Here is a 14,800-nt window from a genome sequence, read left to right on the forward strand (position 1 = left end):
TGAAAAGGAGCTCCAGAAAAAGAAACGATTGCACAAGGTTCACAAAGCAAGAAAGAGGAATAGAACCCAGAGCTCCCAACTCCCAGTTCAGGGACTTGGGCCACTGCCCCAACACAAGGCCTCATCACCTGTCCCCCAAGTGGAGGCCAAGGGCCTGAGAGCTAGGTCTAATATGCTGACAGGTAGAAGCTGAGACAACAAAGCTTGACATGCACTGGATCCTCTACACAACTTCCTGATGGCCCCAAAATGGAATGAAGAAGGAACTCTAAAGCTGGGTTCTCAATTCAACAAAACATTCTCCTCTCTAGAACCTGTCACTTCTTGGCCTGTAGCTACAGCTGTTTTGGCTCCAACACAGGGCTAGGGAAAGCTCACCCAACGTCAGAAGCAGTTGCTAATCCCCAACTATCAGCAGAGCGAAAGTCACTGAAGACCTCGAGGAATTTCAAATTCTGGTGGCATCACAGGCCATTGGCGGTTCACTCTCCCCATGCCTGTCTCCACGGGCAAGGCAGCACAAAAAGGAAGTGACTGTGCTCAGTCGGAGTGGCTCAGTGATTGAGTGTCGACCTACAAACCAAGAGGTCACGGTTCCATTGCTGGTCAGGGAACATGGTCAGGTTGCGGGCTCAATCCCCAGTGTGGGCTGTGCAGGAGGCAGCCTATCAATGATTCTCTCTCATCGTTGATGTTTCTATCTCTCTCTCCCTCTCTCTTCCTCCCTAAAATAAATAAAAATGTATTAAAAAATAAAATAAACAAAAATAAAACTAAAAAGAAGTGACTGTGATTTGCCTGCTGTCTGCCAATCCATCAGCCACATCCAGTAGTTTGGCAAATTCCATAGAGGAGCCAAAGCTGAGAAACATCTCTTTGCAAAACCCTACAAGTCAATTCTGACCCCACTGCATACAAGTAGGGGCAAAGGCTTATTTCCTAACACATCATAAATAAGAGAAATGGACGAAGGGCAGGGTATGGTACTCTCACCCTGTGAAGCACCTCCTACACTCGTAGACAGCATCTGATCCAAAACCTTCTACTTACGAGGCGGAGAACTGATAGAGAAACAAGGAGTCATATAGCTAGTCAAAAGGCTGGTATTAGCCAAGCTTAGGTTTTAATCCTAACTCTAATACATATTCTTTGTAATGACAGCTATAGAAATGTTTATCTCTTAGGGGTTTGATGTAGACACACAACATATATAAAGTGCTCTGCACAACAGTAAGTGCTCAATAAAAGGAAGCTATTGCTGTTAACATGATAAAGAGGAAAGGAAAACAACATTTCCTGAAAATCTACTATAAGACAGGCTCATTATTAGGAATTTACATATTTCATCCCATTTAATCCTTTCAACTATCCAGGAAAACGGGTAACAGTATTAGCACTTCACACACGGGAAACCTGAGGCTCAGGGGCACTCTGGGTCCTGTTCTCCTCTCCCATGCCTGACGGCCATGTTTCCCCACCGGACTGATGCCCCCATCTGCCAGCCATAGGCTAATAACAATGCACATCCGCTTCAGTGTGGTGTGTTTTTTGGGGGGAGATAAGGTGTGACTTTAACTCAAACTAACTCAACCACAAGCAATAATTAAGTTTGTCCAATTCATCCAAATTTGTTTTCGTAACCATTTTTAAATATATTCTAACAAGAAAAACACATTGCAGTCCTGGGTACAAAAAGCAGAAACAGGAAGGGGTACCCTGGATTAAAACAACTGCAGCACAAGGAACACAAAGCCTCTTCTACAACAATTCCAGGGGAGCAAATCCTCCCATTGCACAGAGCAGAGAAACTGGCAGGAGGCAAGGTGACAATCAGCTCTTGCTCAGTTCCCTAAATTAGATGTTTTCTTTTACAAATCTGTGCCTTGGCAAATGCTCCTTCCTCTGTTTTAAAACGTACTTCTATTTTCGCCAGGCAAATTATTGCTCCTTCCTCAAAATCCAACTCAAATCTCCCCTTTTGGGGAGCTTTGTCTGACACCATCATAAAGTTAATTGATCCAATAGCACAGTTTATCCTCATTCGATAACTTTTATCTCACTAGATTGTAAGATTTTAGCTATCTGGTTCTCCTACCAGCCATTTTCAGGAAGGTGAGGTTGGAAGATAGTAGGTATAGTTGTGTGTGTGTGTGTGTGTGTGTGTTTAAAAATAATATCTGACATGATAATTTCTTTGACTTGTCTTTGGTCAGACTCTTTGCTGCATTTTAAAATTTCAAGCAGCATTAAAGAAAAGCATAAAATTAGTTTTCTCCATCTAACATTGCATGAGTTTAAAAAGTATGAGAAACACTGAGCTAGACATAGGTCCTTAAGGGCAAGGACCACATCTTATTCATTTCTGTATTCCCAGTCAGAGCCAGGCACAAGCAAGTGTGAGTCAATGTTTGCTGAATGAATGTATGTGCCCAAAGTCATAATGTCAACTGGGCTGGAAACAGAACATGTTAGAGCAGAGCAGGGTCTAAGTACCAATCAAAGCTCCTTTCTCTCTCTCTCTCTCTCTCTCTCTCTCTCTCTCTCTCTCTCTCTCTCTCTTCCTCCCTCCTTCCTCCTAATCCACCCCATTCTGTCCTCTCAGTTAAAGAGAAAGGGGAGAAACATTGCCTTGGTGCCAGAATACTATTAAAAGGATTAATTTAGGGACCAGTGTTTGGACTGTCACATCCAATCACTACCACAGATCTACAGCTTCCCAAATCAAGCTCATGCAAAGAGGAATCAATTGCAAGGACACAGAGGGTCTGAACAGGCATACTAATGGCCTCCTGAGGTGCCAGCGGCCAGCTCTGACACTCCCATAAATTATCCGCCTTTTGATTTTACCTGTAGCTGTGGGGCACAAGGCACAATTTTGAACATATCAAAGCAATCTCTTGTAACCCAAGGCTCCCCCAAGAATGTCCCCAAAGGAGGACAGGCTAAAAACAATGACCCAAAGGGAATCTGCTTCTCAACAGGCCTGTTCCTAGCAGCCATCAATTAAAATCCAACAGGACCAAGAGGATAAAGTGGGACCCAAATGAAGCCCAGCATATCTGGATAAGGCATGCATCAGAACACATTTCTGCAGTGGCTACACATCTCTGACTCAGAGGAAGAGAAATCACAGCAATAAACTAACAATTTCATCTGGAGGCAAATCTGTACTAGCTCTCACGATGCCTTATGGCATGACCTTGGGCAACACACTTAACCTTACTGGGCCTCAGTTTCCTCAATGGGTAGCAGGGATAACAATGCTGACCACCTGACCCACTTCCTAGAGTTGTGAAAAGTAATAAAAGACATCCGAGAGGCGCTACAAAGATGTGAGGCCACAAGGGTGGCAATACTAATAAATAACTCAGACCGACGGGGAGAGATGACTGGTCACACTTCAGTGCATTTCTTTTGGGTAGCTGCTCTCTCAATTCGCTTCACTGATGGTATGGGGACTAAGGTCCACACTGAACTAAGTTCTGGGATTCTAAATGGGATCCCTGCCCTCTAAAAATGTTCCATTATGAAGAGCAGTGCCTTGCTTTAGTTGTAATTTCCTCCTGTCTGCTGACTGCCTCGCCTCTGCCAGGGTCTATGTTTCTACCATATGGCACAAATACAATTAAGAGGACCCAAAAGATACTAAGCCACAGGCCAACTCACCCAATTGCTGGCTGCTTTGTAAGAAATTATTGTGTAAAATACTATTAGTAACCAAAGTTAAATACACTGTACTAAGAGCTTTACATATAGTATCTCATTAAATCCTTTAACCAACACTATTAAGTTCCATTATCCATTTTACAGGTAGAAAAGCTAAATTCAGGGAGGTAAGTCACTTAACCATGGTCACATAACACTGTATCAGAAACCTACAGGCTTCCCTTCAGCAATTAAAGTACACTGGGGCTTGTAGGAGGAAACAATTCATCAAACACTCAGCTTCATTTGGTCCCTGTGCCAAAGCAACATTCCCAAAGCCAGAAAAAAAAGGCATCATTTTGCCACAAGCAAGGAGAGACTGAGTAGGACAATAATGAGGGCAATTCCCGGAAAGCTTAGGAAAATGGGTGGTTCTCTGCGTGTACAGTTCAAGAAGTTCAAAGCAATCGTCATTGAGCTATAAGCCCTAAGACCAAGATCTCTACCAGGGCTCCATGAATTTCCTATTTCTTTAAATAGGAACGAGTTCCCAAAGTCTTTTCGATCATTTGACACAAACTTTCCCTTCCTACATCTTTTCTAGTCTGTGAAACAGGAGCTGGTATCACCAACAAATTCTTTGGTAGACATCTTTTAAGCTCCAGTAGATGGCCTGGAAATCAGTAAAGAGAACAAGTATACACATATAGGCAAAGATTCAGTTATACTCAATCTTTAAGTGTCAAAATACTGCCTCAAAGAGGGAAATATAAAATGCTACCCACGTAACTGCCACAGTCTCCTTACTGGCCTCTGCTCCAGTACTGTCTCCTTCCACCCATTCTTAACACTGAAATCAGAGAAACTTTCCAAAACATATATCATCAGTCCACTGCTTAATACCTTTTCATGAATTCTTACTGCTCTTATGAGTCTGCTCCAAGGGCTGGCAAACTGTGGCCCACAGGCCAAATCCAGCTGCCATTGTTTTTATAAATTTTACTGGAACACAGCCATGTCATTCATTTTCGTACTATGTCTGCTTTCATGTTGTTACAGTAGAGTTGAGTAGAGTTAAATAATTGTGACAGAGACCCACAAAACCTTAATATGTACTGGTCTTTTACAGAAAAAGTTTGCTGACCTAGTCTAATTTTTCCCCTACCCACCATCTGCTTCTAAGATCCTTAAGGTCCTGGCCTCTGTTTACCTTTCCTGTTTCATTTCTCACCATTTTCCTACCCTTTGCCCACAGACTACTCTTTCAATCACACTAAACTTCAGTTTCTCAAATTCAATAAAGCTCTGACCTTCACACTTGGTCCCTCATGTTTTCATCTAATTCCAGATGAAGAGGTTACTTCCTGAGTAGCCTTCCCTAAGTCCATTGGTCTGGGTGAGGGACCATTCTGAGTACTCCCAAAGCACCTATACTTACCTTATTACAGCACTCACAGAGTGTAATATTGCTACTTTACTATCTGTCTTTCCCATGAATTCGTAAGCTCTTTGGTCAGGGGAAGTAGCTATCTTATTTAGCACCACAATCCCAGGGCCTAGCAAAGTGTCTGGCCCTTAGTTATGAAAGAAACCGCCTCTGAAATCCTGGATATCAATCATCAGAGTCTACCTTTTTAGCTAGCCCCAATCCGTGTAAAATGGAGTCAGGCTGGGATTAACCAGCCACCCAAAGGTGACTCACAACCCAAATTAAACCACGATCCCAAAGGCCTTGGTCAAATGTATTAACAAAAGTCAAATGAATGTGTTCCTTCCTACTGTCTAAAGATGTTTGTTTCTCAGAATAAAGAACTATTCCAGCTTATTAAACCTTTCTGAACCTAAAGGTGTTCATGAAATGCCCACAAAGATATCGTGACAGAACTTGAGAGTCTGGATACCCTACCTCCAACCCTCACACACATAGACTCTGGGTAAGTTTCAGTGGTCTTTGAGCATATGGTGTCTTATTAGAAAAAGCTAAACACAAATACAATCTGCACCCGCGCCAACCCCTCACCCTCCAAGCTCAAATACTCATAAAGAAGAAGTCAAGCCAAACTTGACCATGCAGCAGAATTCTCACCTCTCCTTACTTCGAAGATGCCAAGGCTGGTAGCTGGGGATGCTGAAGGTTCTGTGAAAGCTGGAAAGCCCCAATGCTGTGGATAAATACACATCTCTGCAACAAGTCTATTTCAATACAAAGGATCAAATCCTCATGGGGCTGCTATATGAAAAAATTTAAAGACCACCAGTATACTTCAAATTCCTAAACTCACACTACTTTGGGATAACAGCCATCTATGTGGAAGACAGTGCCTGTATAGAGGTTTCAGAAGCTACTGGTAGTATATATTTTTGGAATGAGGAATTTTATGTTCTCTAGTAGCATATTTTTCTTCCTAAGAGACTTACCTCCTAGGAACACTAAACATTTACAATATCTAAGCTTGGACTGAGAAAGAGGCCATAAAGTTGTATGCTCTCTGGATAATCCCAGAATCCTGGTCTAGTCAAGGAGAGGACACTAGTAAGGACGGCAATATTCAGAACTCAGGTCTTTTACAGGAAAAGTTTGCTGACCTAGTCTAATTTTCCCCCTGAGGGCCAGGATTAGAGGAGGGGTTGCCACAAACACACAAGCCATATTGCAAATGCCCACATAAACTAGGAAACACTTGCAGGATACTTCCAGGTCTGCCTCAAGTTCTCAGAAAATCAAGGTAACCAAATTCCAAATCAACTCATCGATGAACACCTATCATTATTTATCACCTAATTCAGATCTTCCAAAGGACTAGAAGTTGCAGAGGTGCCCCTATAAACTAGCAAAATGCCCTTTGCACAGAGAAACACCTAGGCTTGGAATCAATCTATTCCTGTCTACCGCTCTATACACATTTAAGACTTTATTCTACTCAGATTCTCTGAGAAAATGTCACTCATCAACTTAGCCCACCACAAACAAAACACTTTTCAAGATGAAAAGGAATAAAAGCACTTTTATTTGGAATTATAAGTTGGGAGGAGAGCTCTCAGCCAAGCTCTATGACCTAGCTAGCCGATTATTTACAGGATCTTAGGGCGGGAATTGTTAATGAGCTTTTAATTTGGAGTGCTTAAGTTGCCAAAGTGCTCTGAGCTCCAGTGAAGCACCACAGAATCCATAAAGGAAACCTTATCAATCACTTCCCGGCAGCTCCCTCCCCCCACCCCCCACCTCTCTGAGGAAAGGCAGCCAAGTGAGTTTCTAACCAAGATCACAGACACACACATTAGTGGAGTCACACTCCAAGGCCCTGTTTATAAATGGGCTTTTAAATGGTCCGGGATTCAGGTATAATATACTTAAGCTCCAGGCACGAACCCACTAACACAAGGCCTGCTGTGTATGATAAAGTCAGAATAAAGCAGAATTTGATGAAGCCAATTTCTGGTGGAAACTCTACAATCAAAAATCATTCAGCCAATCACAACCTACTATAGTTCAAATAGTGCATAGTCTTTGGCCAATGGGATTCGTGTTTTTTTGCCCTTCGGCTGGGAGACTGGTAAAATGTCTGACAAGAGCTACTGCCAGACAACTATAGTAGAGGCAATGATAGACACCATCAATTTGCAAAATCCAGCCCAAAGGACAGAATCCAACCCTCCCTCCCCCAATGGGGGGCCACATTCAGCATCCTCCAAGTCAACAGGAGCAGTTACATTTTGCAAGAACTCGAAGTCAAGCCCCAATCCTAGTTCACGCTTTTTTGTTTTAAGACAGCACCTGTTGCTGTAACATTTGCAGGAAAAAACAAACAGAAAGCTAGCCAGTTAGGCCCCTTATTCACTCACTCCTTCCACCATCACTACTACCACCGCTACAGATTTACAAAGAGGTAAACTAACCTTATGTGTCTGTGTGGGTGTTGGGGAGGGGGGAAGGGGATGTTCTACCTGCTATTCCCCTAGCTGGATTTCTATCCTCTCTGATCAAACCTCTCTTCCTCCTCCCTGGTAATCCCATGTAAGAAGTCAGTACCCTTAGTCACCCCACCCGTCTGTCTTGCAGAGCCCTGCCCCACGCCCTCTCCGCCTGACCATTACTCAGTAGATCACGCATCCAGGGTGAGCACATGGGCCAGCACCCAAGCTGCACAAACTGTGCGCGCCGCGACCCTCTCACCCCGCATGCATCAACCAGGGCCCACTCTGGGGAGCCTCTCCGCATCACCCACCCCAGGGTGTTGCCCCCAACTCGGGCCCATCCAAGTCCAGGGGAGAGTAAGGGGAGGGGCAGGGGGCCAGGAGACCAGTCCTCCTTCCCAGGGCCGCCCCCGCCCCCCGTCAGCAGCAGGAGAGGCTGTCGCCATGGCAACGCCCGCTCCTTGGGGCCAGCGCGGCAGGCTCCCTCCAGGTGCAGGCCCCGACGTCTCCCTCGGCCCCAGCAGGCGCTCGGGGCAGTTTACGGCAGCGGGCGCGGCCCGCGCCGACTGCGGCGCCGGCCGGACAGAGGCAGGGCCAGCTCCGCTCGCTCCCCACCGCCCGATCCCGGCCGCCTCAAAAGCAGCAGCCAGCACCACGAGTCCACAACACACCGACTCACCTCCGCGCACTCTGACCCCGGCCGACGTGGTGGACGGGCGGGCGCAGTGGCCAATCGCTGAGCCCGCCACCGGCTCCTTCGACCAATGGGGTGTAGGTGGGCGGGGCTTCTTCTCCCCAAATGTTAACTCTCCCGCCGACATGCGCGCTAAGGGATGTCAAGATGGAGGTTCCCGGAGGCCGGCTTTATGGGACTTGTAGTTTTGAGGTGGCAAGTACTCATAAGACAGTGAAGGGGGGCCTCGTTTTCGACTGTGAAAGAAATTTAAAAACACACACACAAAAAAAAACACGAAAACTTTCCAAGGCTTAGAGCGACCCAAGGTCCACTTTCGTTTTCCCAACTTAAACTATATTCTACAAGGTGAGTACAGGCTCATAAGGTGACGTTGTATTTAGGTGACAACTTCTCAGGATTTGTTCATTCCACAGGTCCTTAGCATTCACTCTCTGTGGTGGGCAGGGGGCGGAGGGAGAGCCGAGAAGAGGGGTGTTTAGGCTAAGAAGAAAATGCTTAGTTTTTTTTTCTAAGACTTCTCAAGGGCCTTCCTAAGGAAGAGGGCAGTAACTCGTTCAGGTGGGCTCCAGAGGGAACTTACAGGTTAAAAGGATCCCGGCCGCAACAGTGAAGAGTTTCCATAGTCAGCCTCTGCCAAGCTCTTCCGCCAGCTGGAGAGAACGCTGGCCAAAGCCAGAGCTGTGTTTCTCCATCCGGGTTATGGCTCCCTGGGAGGTCAAGGGACCAGGTCTGAGCTGGGCGACCCCCACCTGGACCAAGCCAGTGATGGCTTTGACAGCCTCCCACACAGGCTTCAGTTGGCAGGCCCTCTGTCTGCTGTCTGCATATTTTCAATAAGGAGAAACCATGTCATATCTGGGCCCTGCCACCTCAGATCTGACCTTAACATAATGGTTGCCACTTGAGCCGGGAATACCTTCCTTTTTTATTTTTTTTAAAATATATTTTATTGATTTTTTTTTTTTTTACAGAGAGGAAGGGAGAGGGATAGAGAGCTAGAAACATCCATGAGAGAGAAACATGGATCAGCTGCCTCCTGCACACCCCCCACTGGGGATGTGCTCGCAACCAAGGTACATGCTCTTGACCAGAACCGAACCTGGGACCCTTGAGTCTGCAGGCCGACACTCTATCCACTGAACCAAACCGGGTAGGGCTGGGAATACCTTTCTTAATCCCATGTAATGGCATAGGTTATTCTGCTCTGCACCTATTCAATTCATCACATTGTTTTGTAATTGCCTATCTCCTTTTTGTCTCTCCCCCAGGACTGTAAACTCCCTTAAGGTAAGCAATATTTCCATATTGTTCGAGCTGTATCAGTAATATCCTGCACAGTGCCAGGCAAAAGCAGGCACTCAATAAATGTTTGTGGAAAAATGAGGTGAATAGACATCAGCAGGGATAGATGTCACTTAACTCAAGGTCAGTAAAGTGGAAGCACATCTGCCTATATTCCCTGATTCTTGGAGCTGGAATTGGGTCTTCCTCCTCCATTAATGTCATCTAAATATGAATCCCAGTTGATCGGTAAGTCAACATACTAGTATATTTATAGGGCCTCTCCTAAGTTTCAGGCACTGTTTCTGTTGCTGAGGATTAATTGGTGAATAATACATATAAAACCTGTATCCTCGTGGAGCTTTTATATTGGAGAGGAGAAGGATGAGGAAAAACAGACAATAAATAAATAAGTACGTAGATAAATAAAATTAGACAAAGAAAAGGCCCTGAGATAGCCTCTCCTGTCTCTGGCTTTATTATATCCTGAGTCTGGCCTGAGAATAGGGCACAGCCAACCTTCTTGTCTGTAAGAATGAAGTAAACCTGCACTATCTGGGTTGGAGACTCTCTTTAAAGCCCAGTCCCAGTTTTCTCCATGGAACTTTCCATGGCCACCTTGATTTCCCCCAGAATGTGCTTTTTCCTCCTTTGTGCTCTAGAGCTCAATTGTATAGCTTCTAGGACTTCAGCAGACTGTAAGCTCTTTTTAGACAAAGACCAGGCGACATACATTCAAATAATAGAACAGTTTAAAAGCTCACTCTACGCTTGGTGCCTTATAGTGCCGCAAACCCAGCATTTGGCTCCATCAAGCCTTCGACACTGTTGTGATTTTCTCTGTTTTCTGGTTTTCTAGAAAGCAGAGCCTGAAGCGAAGCTTATGGGGTAAGACTTCATTAGGAAGTATAATCTCAGGGCAGCAAGAGTGAGAGGGAAAAGGGAAGTGAGGCAGGGAAGGAGGGAAAGAAAATATAGGTAGTATAAAGTTGACCAGAGCTTCAAAAAAGACACAGGTAGTTGCCTTGTCATTCAGTCCATGTAGAACCATCACTTCTCAGACAGAGAGAGAGGGTTGTATCATCCCACCACTCAGGTAGCCGCAGGGGGTGTCAGATCCCACACCCTAAAACACAGTGATTCATCTGCGGCTAGAAATGGTGAGAGGAGTCATACACAGCCTCTGGTCAAATGAGCTTATTGTAGTCCTACCACAGTGGGTACATTGGAGGCTCTGTCAAAACCTAATCCTCCTCCCAGAGGAGGCTAAGACAACCAGATGTGTTAGTAAATGAGTGACCGTAGTGGCAGCTGGGCTATCCAAAGAGTAAGTGGCCACGACCCAAGGTTGGGGGTGGAGACAGGGCAAGTGAATTTTTGGAGGCAGATGAGCTGAACCCAATACCCAGACACAGATATAACCCTGGGCAGCCTCCTGGCTGCTGGTTTAAGTGACTGAGCTAAAGTGAACGCTGAGAACAGGGACCAGAAAGAGGACCAAGTGGGTTCTTCTACTGCCCTTTCAAACCACCAGGAAGAACAGCAAGAGGACCATCAAAGCTGGGACCTTAATCAGCAGTCAACGGGCAGAGAACCCAGGACCCAACGACAGCACATGGCAGCCCCCAAACTTGACACAGAGGGAGAACCCAAACTGGTTCTGAACCGTTCTTACCTGAGAGCTGGAAAAAACGGCTTCTGCCATTCACAGTCTCTGTTAGCTACAAAAGACGGCATAGTGCAGTTACCAGGAATGTGAGCTCAGAGAGAGCCTGTTCAGGTTTGAGTCCTGGCTCAGTCTGTGACCTTAGGTGAGTCATATGCCTCTCTGAGGCTCCGTTTCTTCATCTATAGAGTAGAGATAATACTAGTACCTACTTGTAGTTAGAATTAATTACAACGGTGCTTAGCACAGTATCTGGAGTTCAGCAAATATTGGCTATTTCTGTTATTTTTGCCCCTCTCCCATCCCTCCAGTTCTTCCCACCGTCACCCCACCTCCTCACCCCCCATCCTATTCCCACCGACTTCTCTGCTTCTCCAGGAGCAGTGAGGGCTGGACCTGGCCATGCCTTCTTCGCCCTGCTCTCCCCAGGGCTGTTCCCCATGAGCCTGAGCCATTCATCTCCCTAGTGACCTGAATCTGAACTAAGAGACGGATGTGGGGTGGCTGAGGCCAGGGTGGTAATGTGCTCCCTTATCTCTGTGCCCCTCACTAGGGCCTAGTTAATTTTCCCTTTGATTTTAATATAGATTTATTGAAAGTTTCAGTTATCAAAACAAACTGCAGCAGCAAATTGGTGTTCTTTGCAGGCCTACAAGTGCCTATAAAGCTGCCATGCTCGGGAACGAATGGCGCTCTCCAGGAGGTCAGTCATGGCAACAGGAAGTCCCTGGGGAAACACACACTGCAGTTTAATATTTTTCTTATTAGCCTTTTTCTTCTTGGCTATCTAAGCCTCCCCCTTTAAATCAGAAATCAAATGGAGCCACCTGCCAGGGAGGCTTTCTTCCCCAAGCTGCTTCACTCTCTGCCTTCTCTGTCCCCTCTCTAGTTCTCACCTCCCAACTCTGATTCTTTGACTTCACCCTGCCTCACCCACTGTCCCAGAGAGAGTTGTCATTCACATGCCCCAGCTCACAGCCCTTTCCCAACTGTGGAAGGTTGGCTTGGGCTGTCCAACCAATAGTCAGAGGAAAGCATCCTTAGAAAAGATTGGGCGCCCAGGCCTCTTCAGATCCGGTCCTAAGAAGGGGATGTTTTTTAAGAAAAAGAGTTATTTTCAAAAAGGCAGACAATCCTGTCAGGATCTATTGAATGCAACGGAAGCAAAAAGGAGTTGATGATCCTAGAGATTGGGCAAGTTCTTCCAGCCCAAGAATTGTCTGATTTCATTCTCATATTCTCAGTGCCTCTCCTCTCAAACCTAACTTGATTTTTGAGACCCTTCATTCTCTGGTCCCAATCTGCCTCTCTAAGAACCAGCCTGGTTTCCTGCTTCTAATAGCTTCCATAGCTAGAACCACTCACTGCCACCTGTAGGCTCTGCAATCAGTCCTGTCTCAGGGAAGGTCTCCTGATAACCAAGAGGGCACCATCATCTCCTCTTCTGGGCCTGGGAGGCTACTGGGTCACTTGTACATGCTGCATCTTAATTTCCAATTTCCTCTCCTTGTTTTTAAAAACTCCCTGCCAGTAGCAAGGGCTACTGCCCCTCCTCACAACTCAGACTATAACTAAGGGTCCTGACAGCTGTAGCTGTGCAGCTAGAGTGGTGGAAGGAGCTGAGCTTTGGATTCCAATAGTCCAGGATTTGAATCCTGGCTCTGATACTGATCCTGTGGCTTGGGGAACTTCTTTGTGGTTTCATTGCACCTTGTGCTTACATCTTCTCTTGTCTAAGGATTACTCTGTAATCAAATGATTTGCCTCTAGCCCAGCCAGTGTGACTCAGTGGTTGAGCATCAATCTATGAACCAGGAGTTCATGGTTCAATTCTCAGTCAGGGCACATGCCCAGGTTTCGGGCTAGATCCCCAGTGGGGGGCATGCAGGAGATAGCCAATCAATGATTCTCACTCATCATTGATGTTTCTATCTCACTCTCCATCTCCCTTCCTCTCTGAAAGCAATAAAAATATTTTAAAAAATAAAATAAAATGAGTTGCCTCTATAGCTCTCTTCTGAAATAATCTGAGATCCTTAAAGAAGAGGACTGTGTCTTAATCATCTTTATATTCTAAGAACATATTTGATGAATAAGGAAAGTCACCTTCTCTGGGCTTGTATCCTCCACTATCAAATGGAGATAATACCTGCATAACCAATAAAGTGAAGAAGGGATCTACCACAGTGCCCACCATGTAAGGTAGGTGCTCAATGAGTTAAGTTTCCTTCATCCTTTTTCTCTTGAGGTTGGTCATCAGCCACCAGCACTACCACCTTTTGCCTGTTCCCATCTCACCCTCAAGTTCAGTTCTCTCCTACTGTCTACTGGATCTTTCCCATCACCGATCAGATGCCAGCATTCACCTTTGCCCCTTTGGAGTGGTGTCAACTTCTCTCTTCCAAGCCAGACTTCTTCGTTTTTTTCAAATCCACTCACAAGCTTCTGGCTCTCTATCTATTCCCTGGACTGCCTTGTAGTCTGTCTGTAGCAATGCAGATGTACCCTACCATCTGTACCAGCTGGTGGTACCAGTGAGTTTACATTAACATTAATTACTGTGCTAGTCTTGCTAATTCTAGGCCCCTGCCTGCTCCTAGAGAAATGCCAGTTTCTAACAATGTTCCTTTAAAAAAAATCCTCAGTTGTGCCCATGGATCAATGCAAGCTACCATGTTCCAAGGGCTTGTGTCACTAAGTGCACTGTGGATACTGGCCTTAAATGTCGCTGTTTGATGTGCTCAATTCTCATGATGCCAGTGCGAGAGCATGGCACGCTCTCAAAAGTAAGAAGACTCTCTCCATAGCACATTCAGCTAGGGGGGCATGGAGCTCCTCAGCAGGGTTGTTTCAGCTCTTAAGTGTTTCAGAGACAGCTCGTTCCACTTATTCAACCAGCCCGTTTTATTCTCATGTGCACACCTACTACCACCAGACGTGAGTTTATATGAGAACTGTCGTACTCAACCAGAGCCATGATCCCTCTTCGATCCTTAGTCCGGTTGCAGAATCTGGCCGACACCTGCCAGGCTCTTCCCTCCTCTATCGTTAGGTCTCTCTCTGAATCTCTGCTGGCCCTTCCAGCAATGTGGTGTCCTTTGGGTTGTCCATATACCTCTACTCTAGTCATCGTGCTATATTCCTGATCCAGTTATGGGCTTTGCTCACATTTACTTGTTTTTCTCTAAGAGGCTTTTCAGCCCCGTGTACAGCAGTGGGTTGAATAGATATTTGGGTCAGGGGATGTTGCCTAATGCCCCACACTGGATGTAGCCAAGTGTTAGCTCCAAACCCACTGCGGTCCTCCAATACACCTTCCCCGCCTCAGGATTTAGTAAATAAATTCCTTTTACTGCCTTTTCTGACTAGTAGGGCCTTTTTCTCACACAGGACTCCTTCCTGGTCTTGACTTGACATTCAAGCCCTCTATACTCGGGCTCCAACCTATGCTTCCAGCTTTATTTCCTAGTAGTTCTTTAACTCCCCCTCTCTTCCAGGCCAAAGAGACTAATTGTTACTCATCACAGTGCTTTGCACTTTTCTGCCTCCATGCCTTTGCTGGTGGTGGTCTTTCAACTGGGATGCCCTTGCCGTTC

The 14,800-nt window shown here is 45.8% G+C and overlaps 1 protein-coding gene across 17 annotated transcripts in view; it reads right to left on the reverse strand.

The window, feature by feature from the left end:
• ERI3 (ERI1 exoribonuclease family member 3) overlaps positions 1-8,261 on the reverse strand; it is a 132,532-nt gene extending 124,271 nt beyond the window's left edge. For 4 of the 17 annotated variants that reach the window (XR_013995645.1, XM_081085569.1, XM_081085570.1 and 1 more), the window contains exons 1-2: positions 7,872-8,231; positions 5,732-5,807 (exon numbers count right to left, since the gene is read on the reverse strand). Coding sequence is in view for 4 of the 17 variants with exons in the window: in XM_081085569.1 (XP_080941695.1) it covers positions 5,732-5,807; positions 7,872-8,006 (211 nt within the window). In the remaining 13 variants the exon portion in view is untranslated. The other 13 variants (XM_081085562.1, XM_081085572.1, XM_081085568.1 and 10 more) reach the window with 10 other exon arrangements.
• Positions 8,262-14,800: the final 6,539 nt, after the last annotated feature.

Source organism: Myotis nattereri (assembly GCF_964212035.1).
Source record: "Myotis nattereri genome assembly, chromosome: 3".
Lineage (NCBI taxonomy): Eukaryota > Metazoa > Chordata > Mammalia > Chiroptera > Vespertilionidae > Myotis > Myotis nattereri.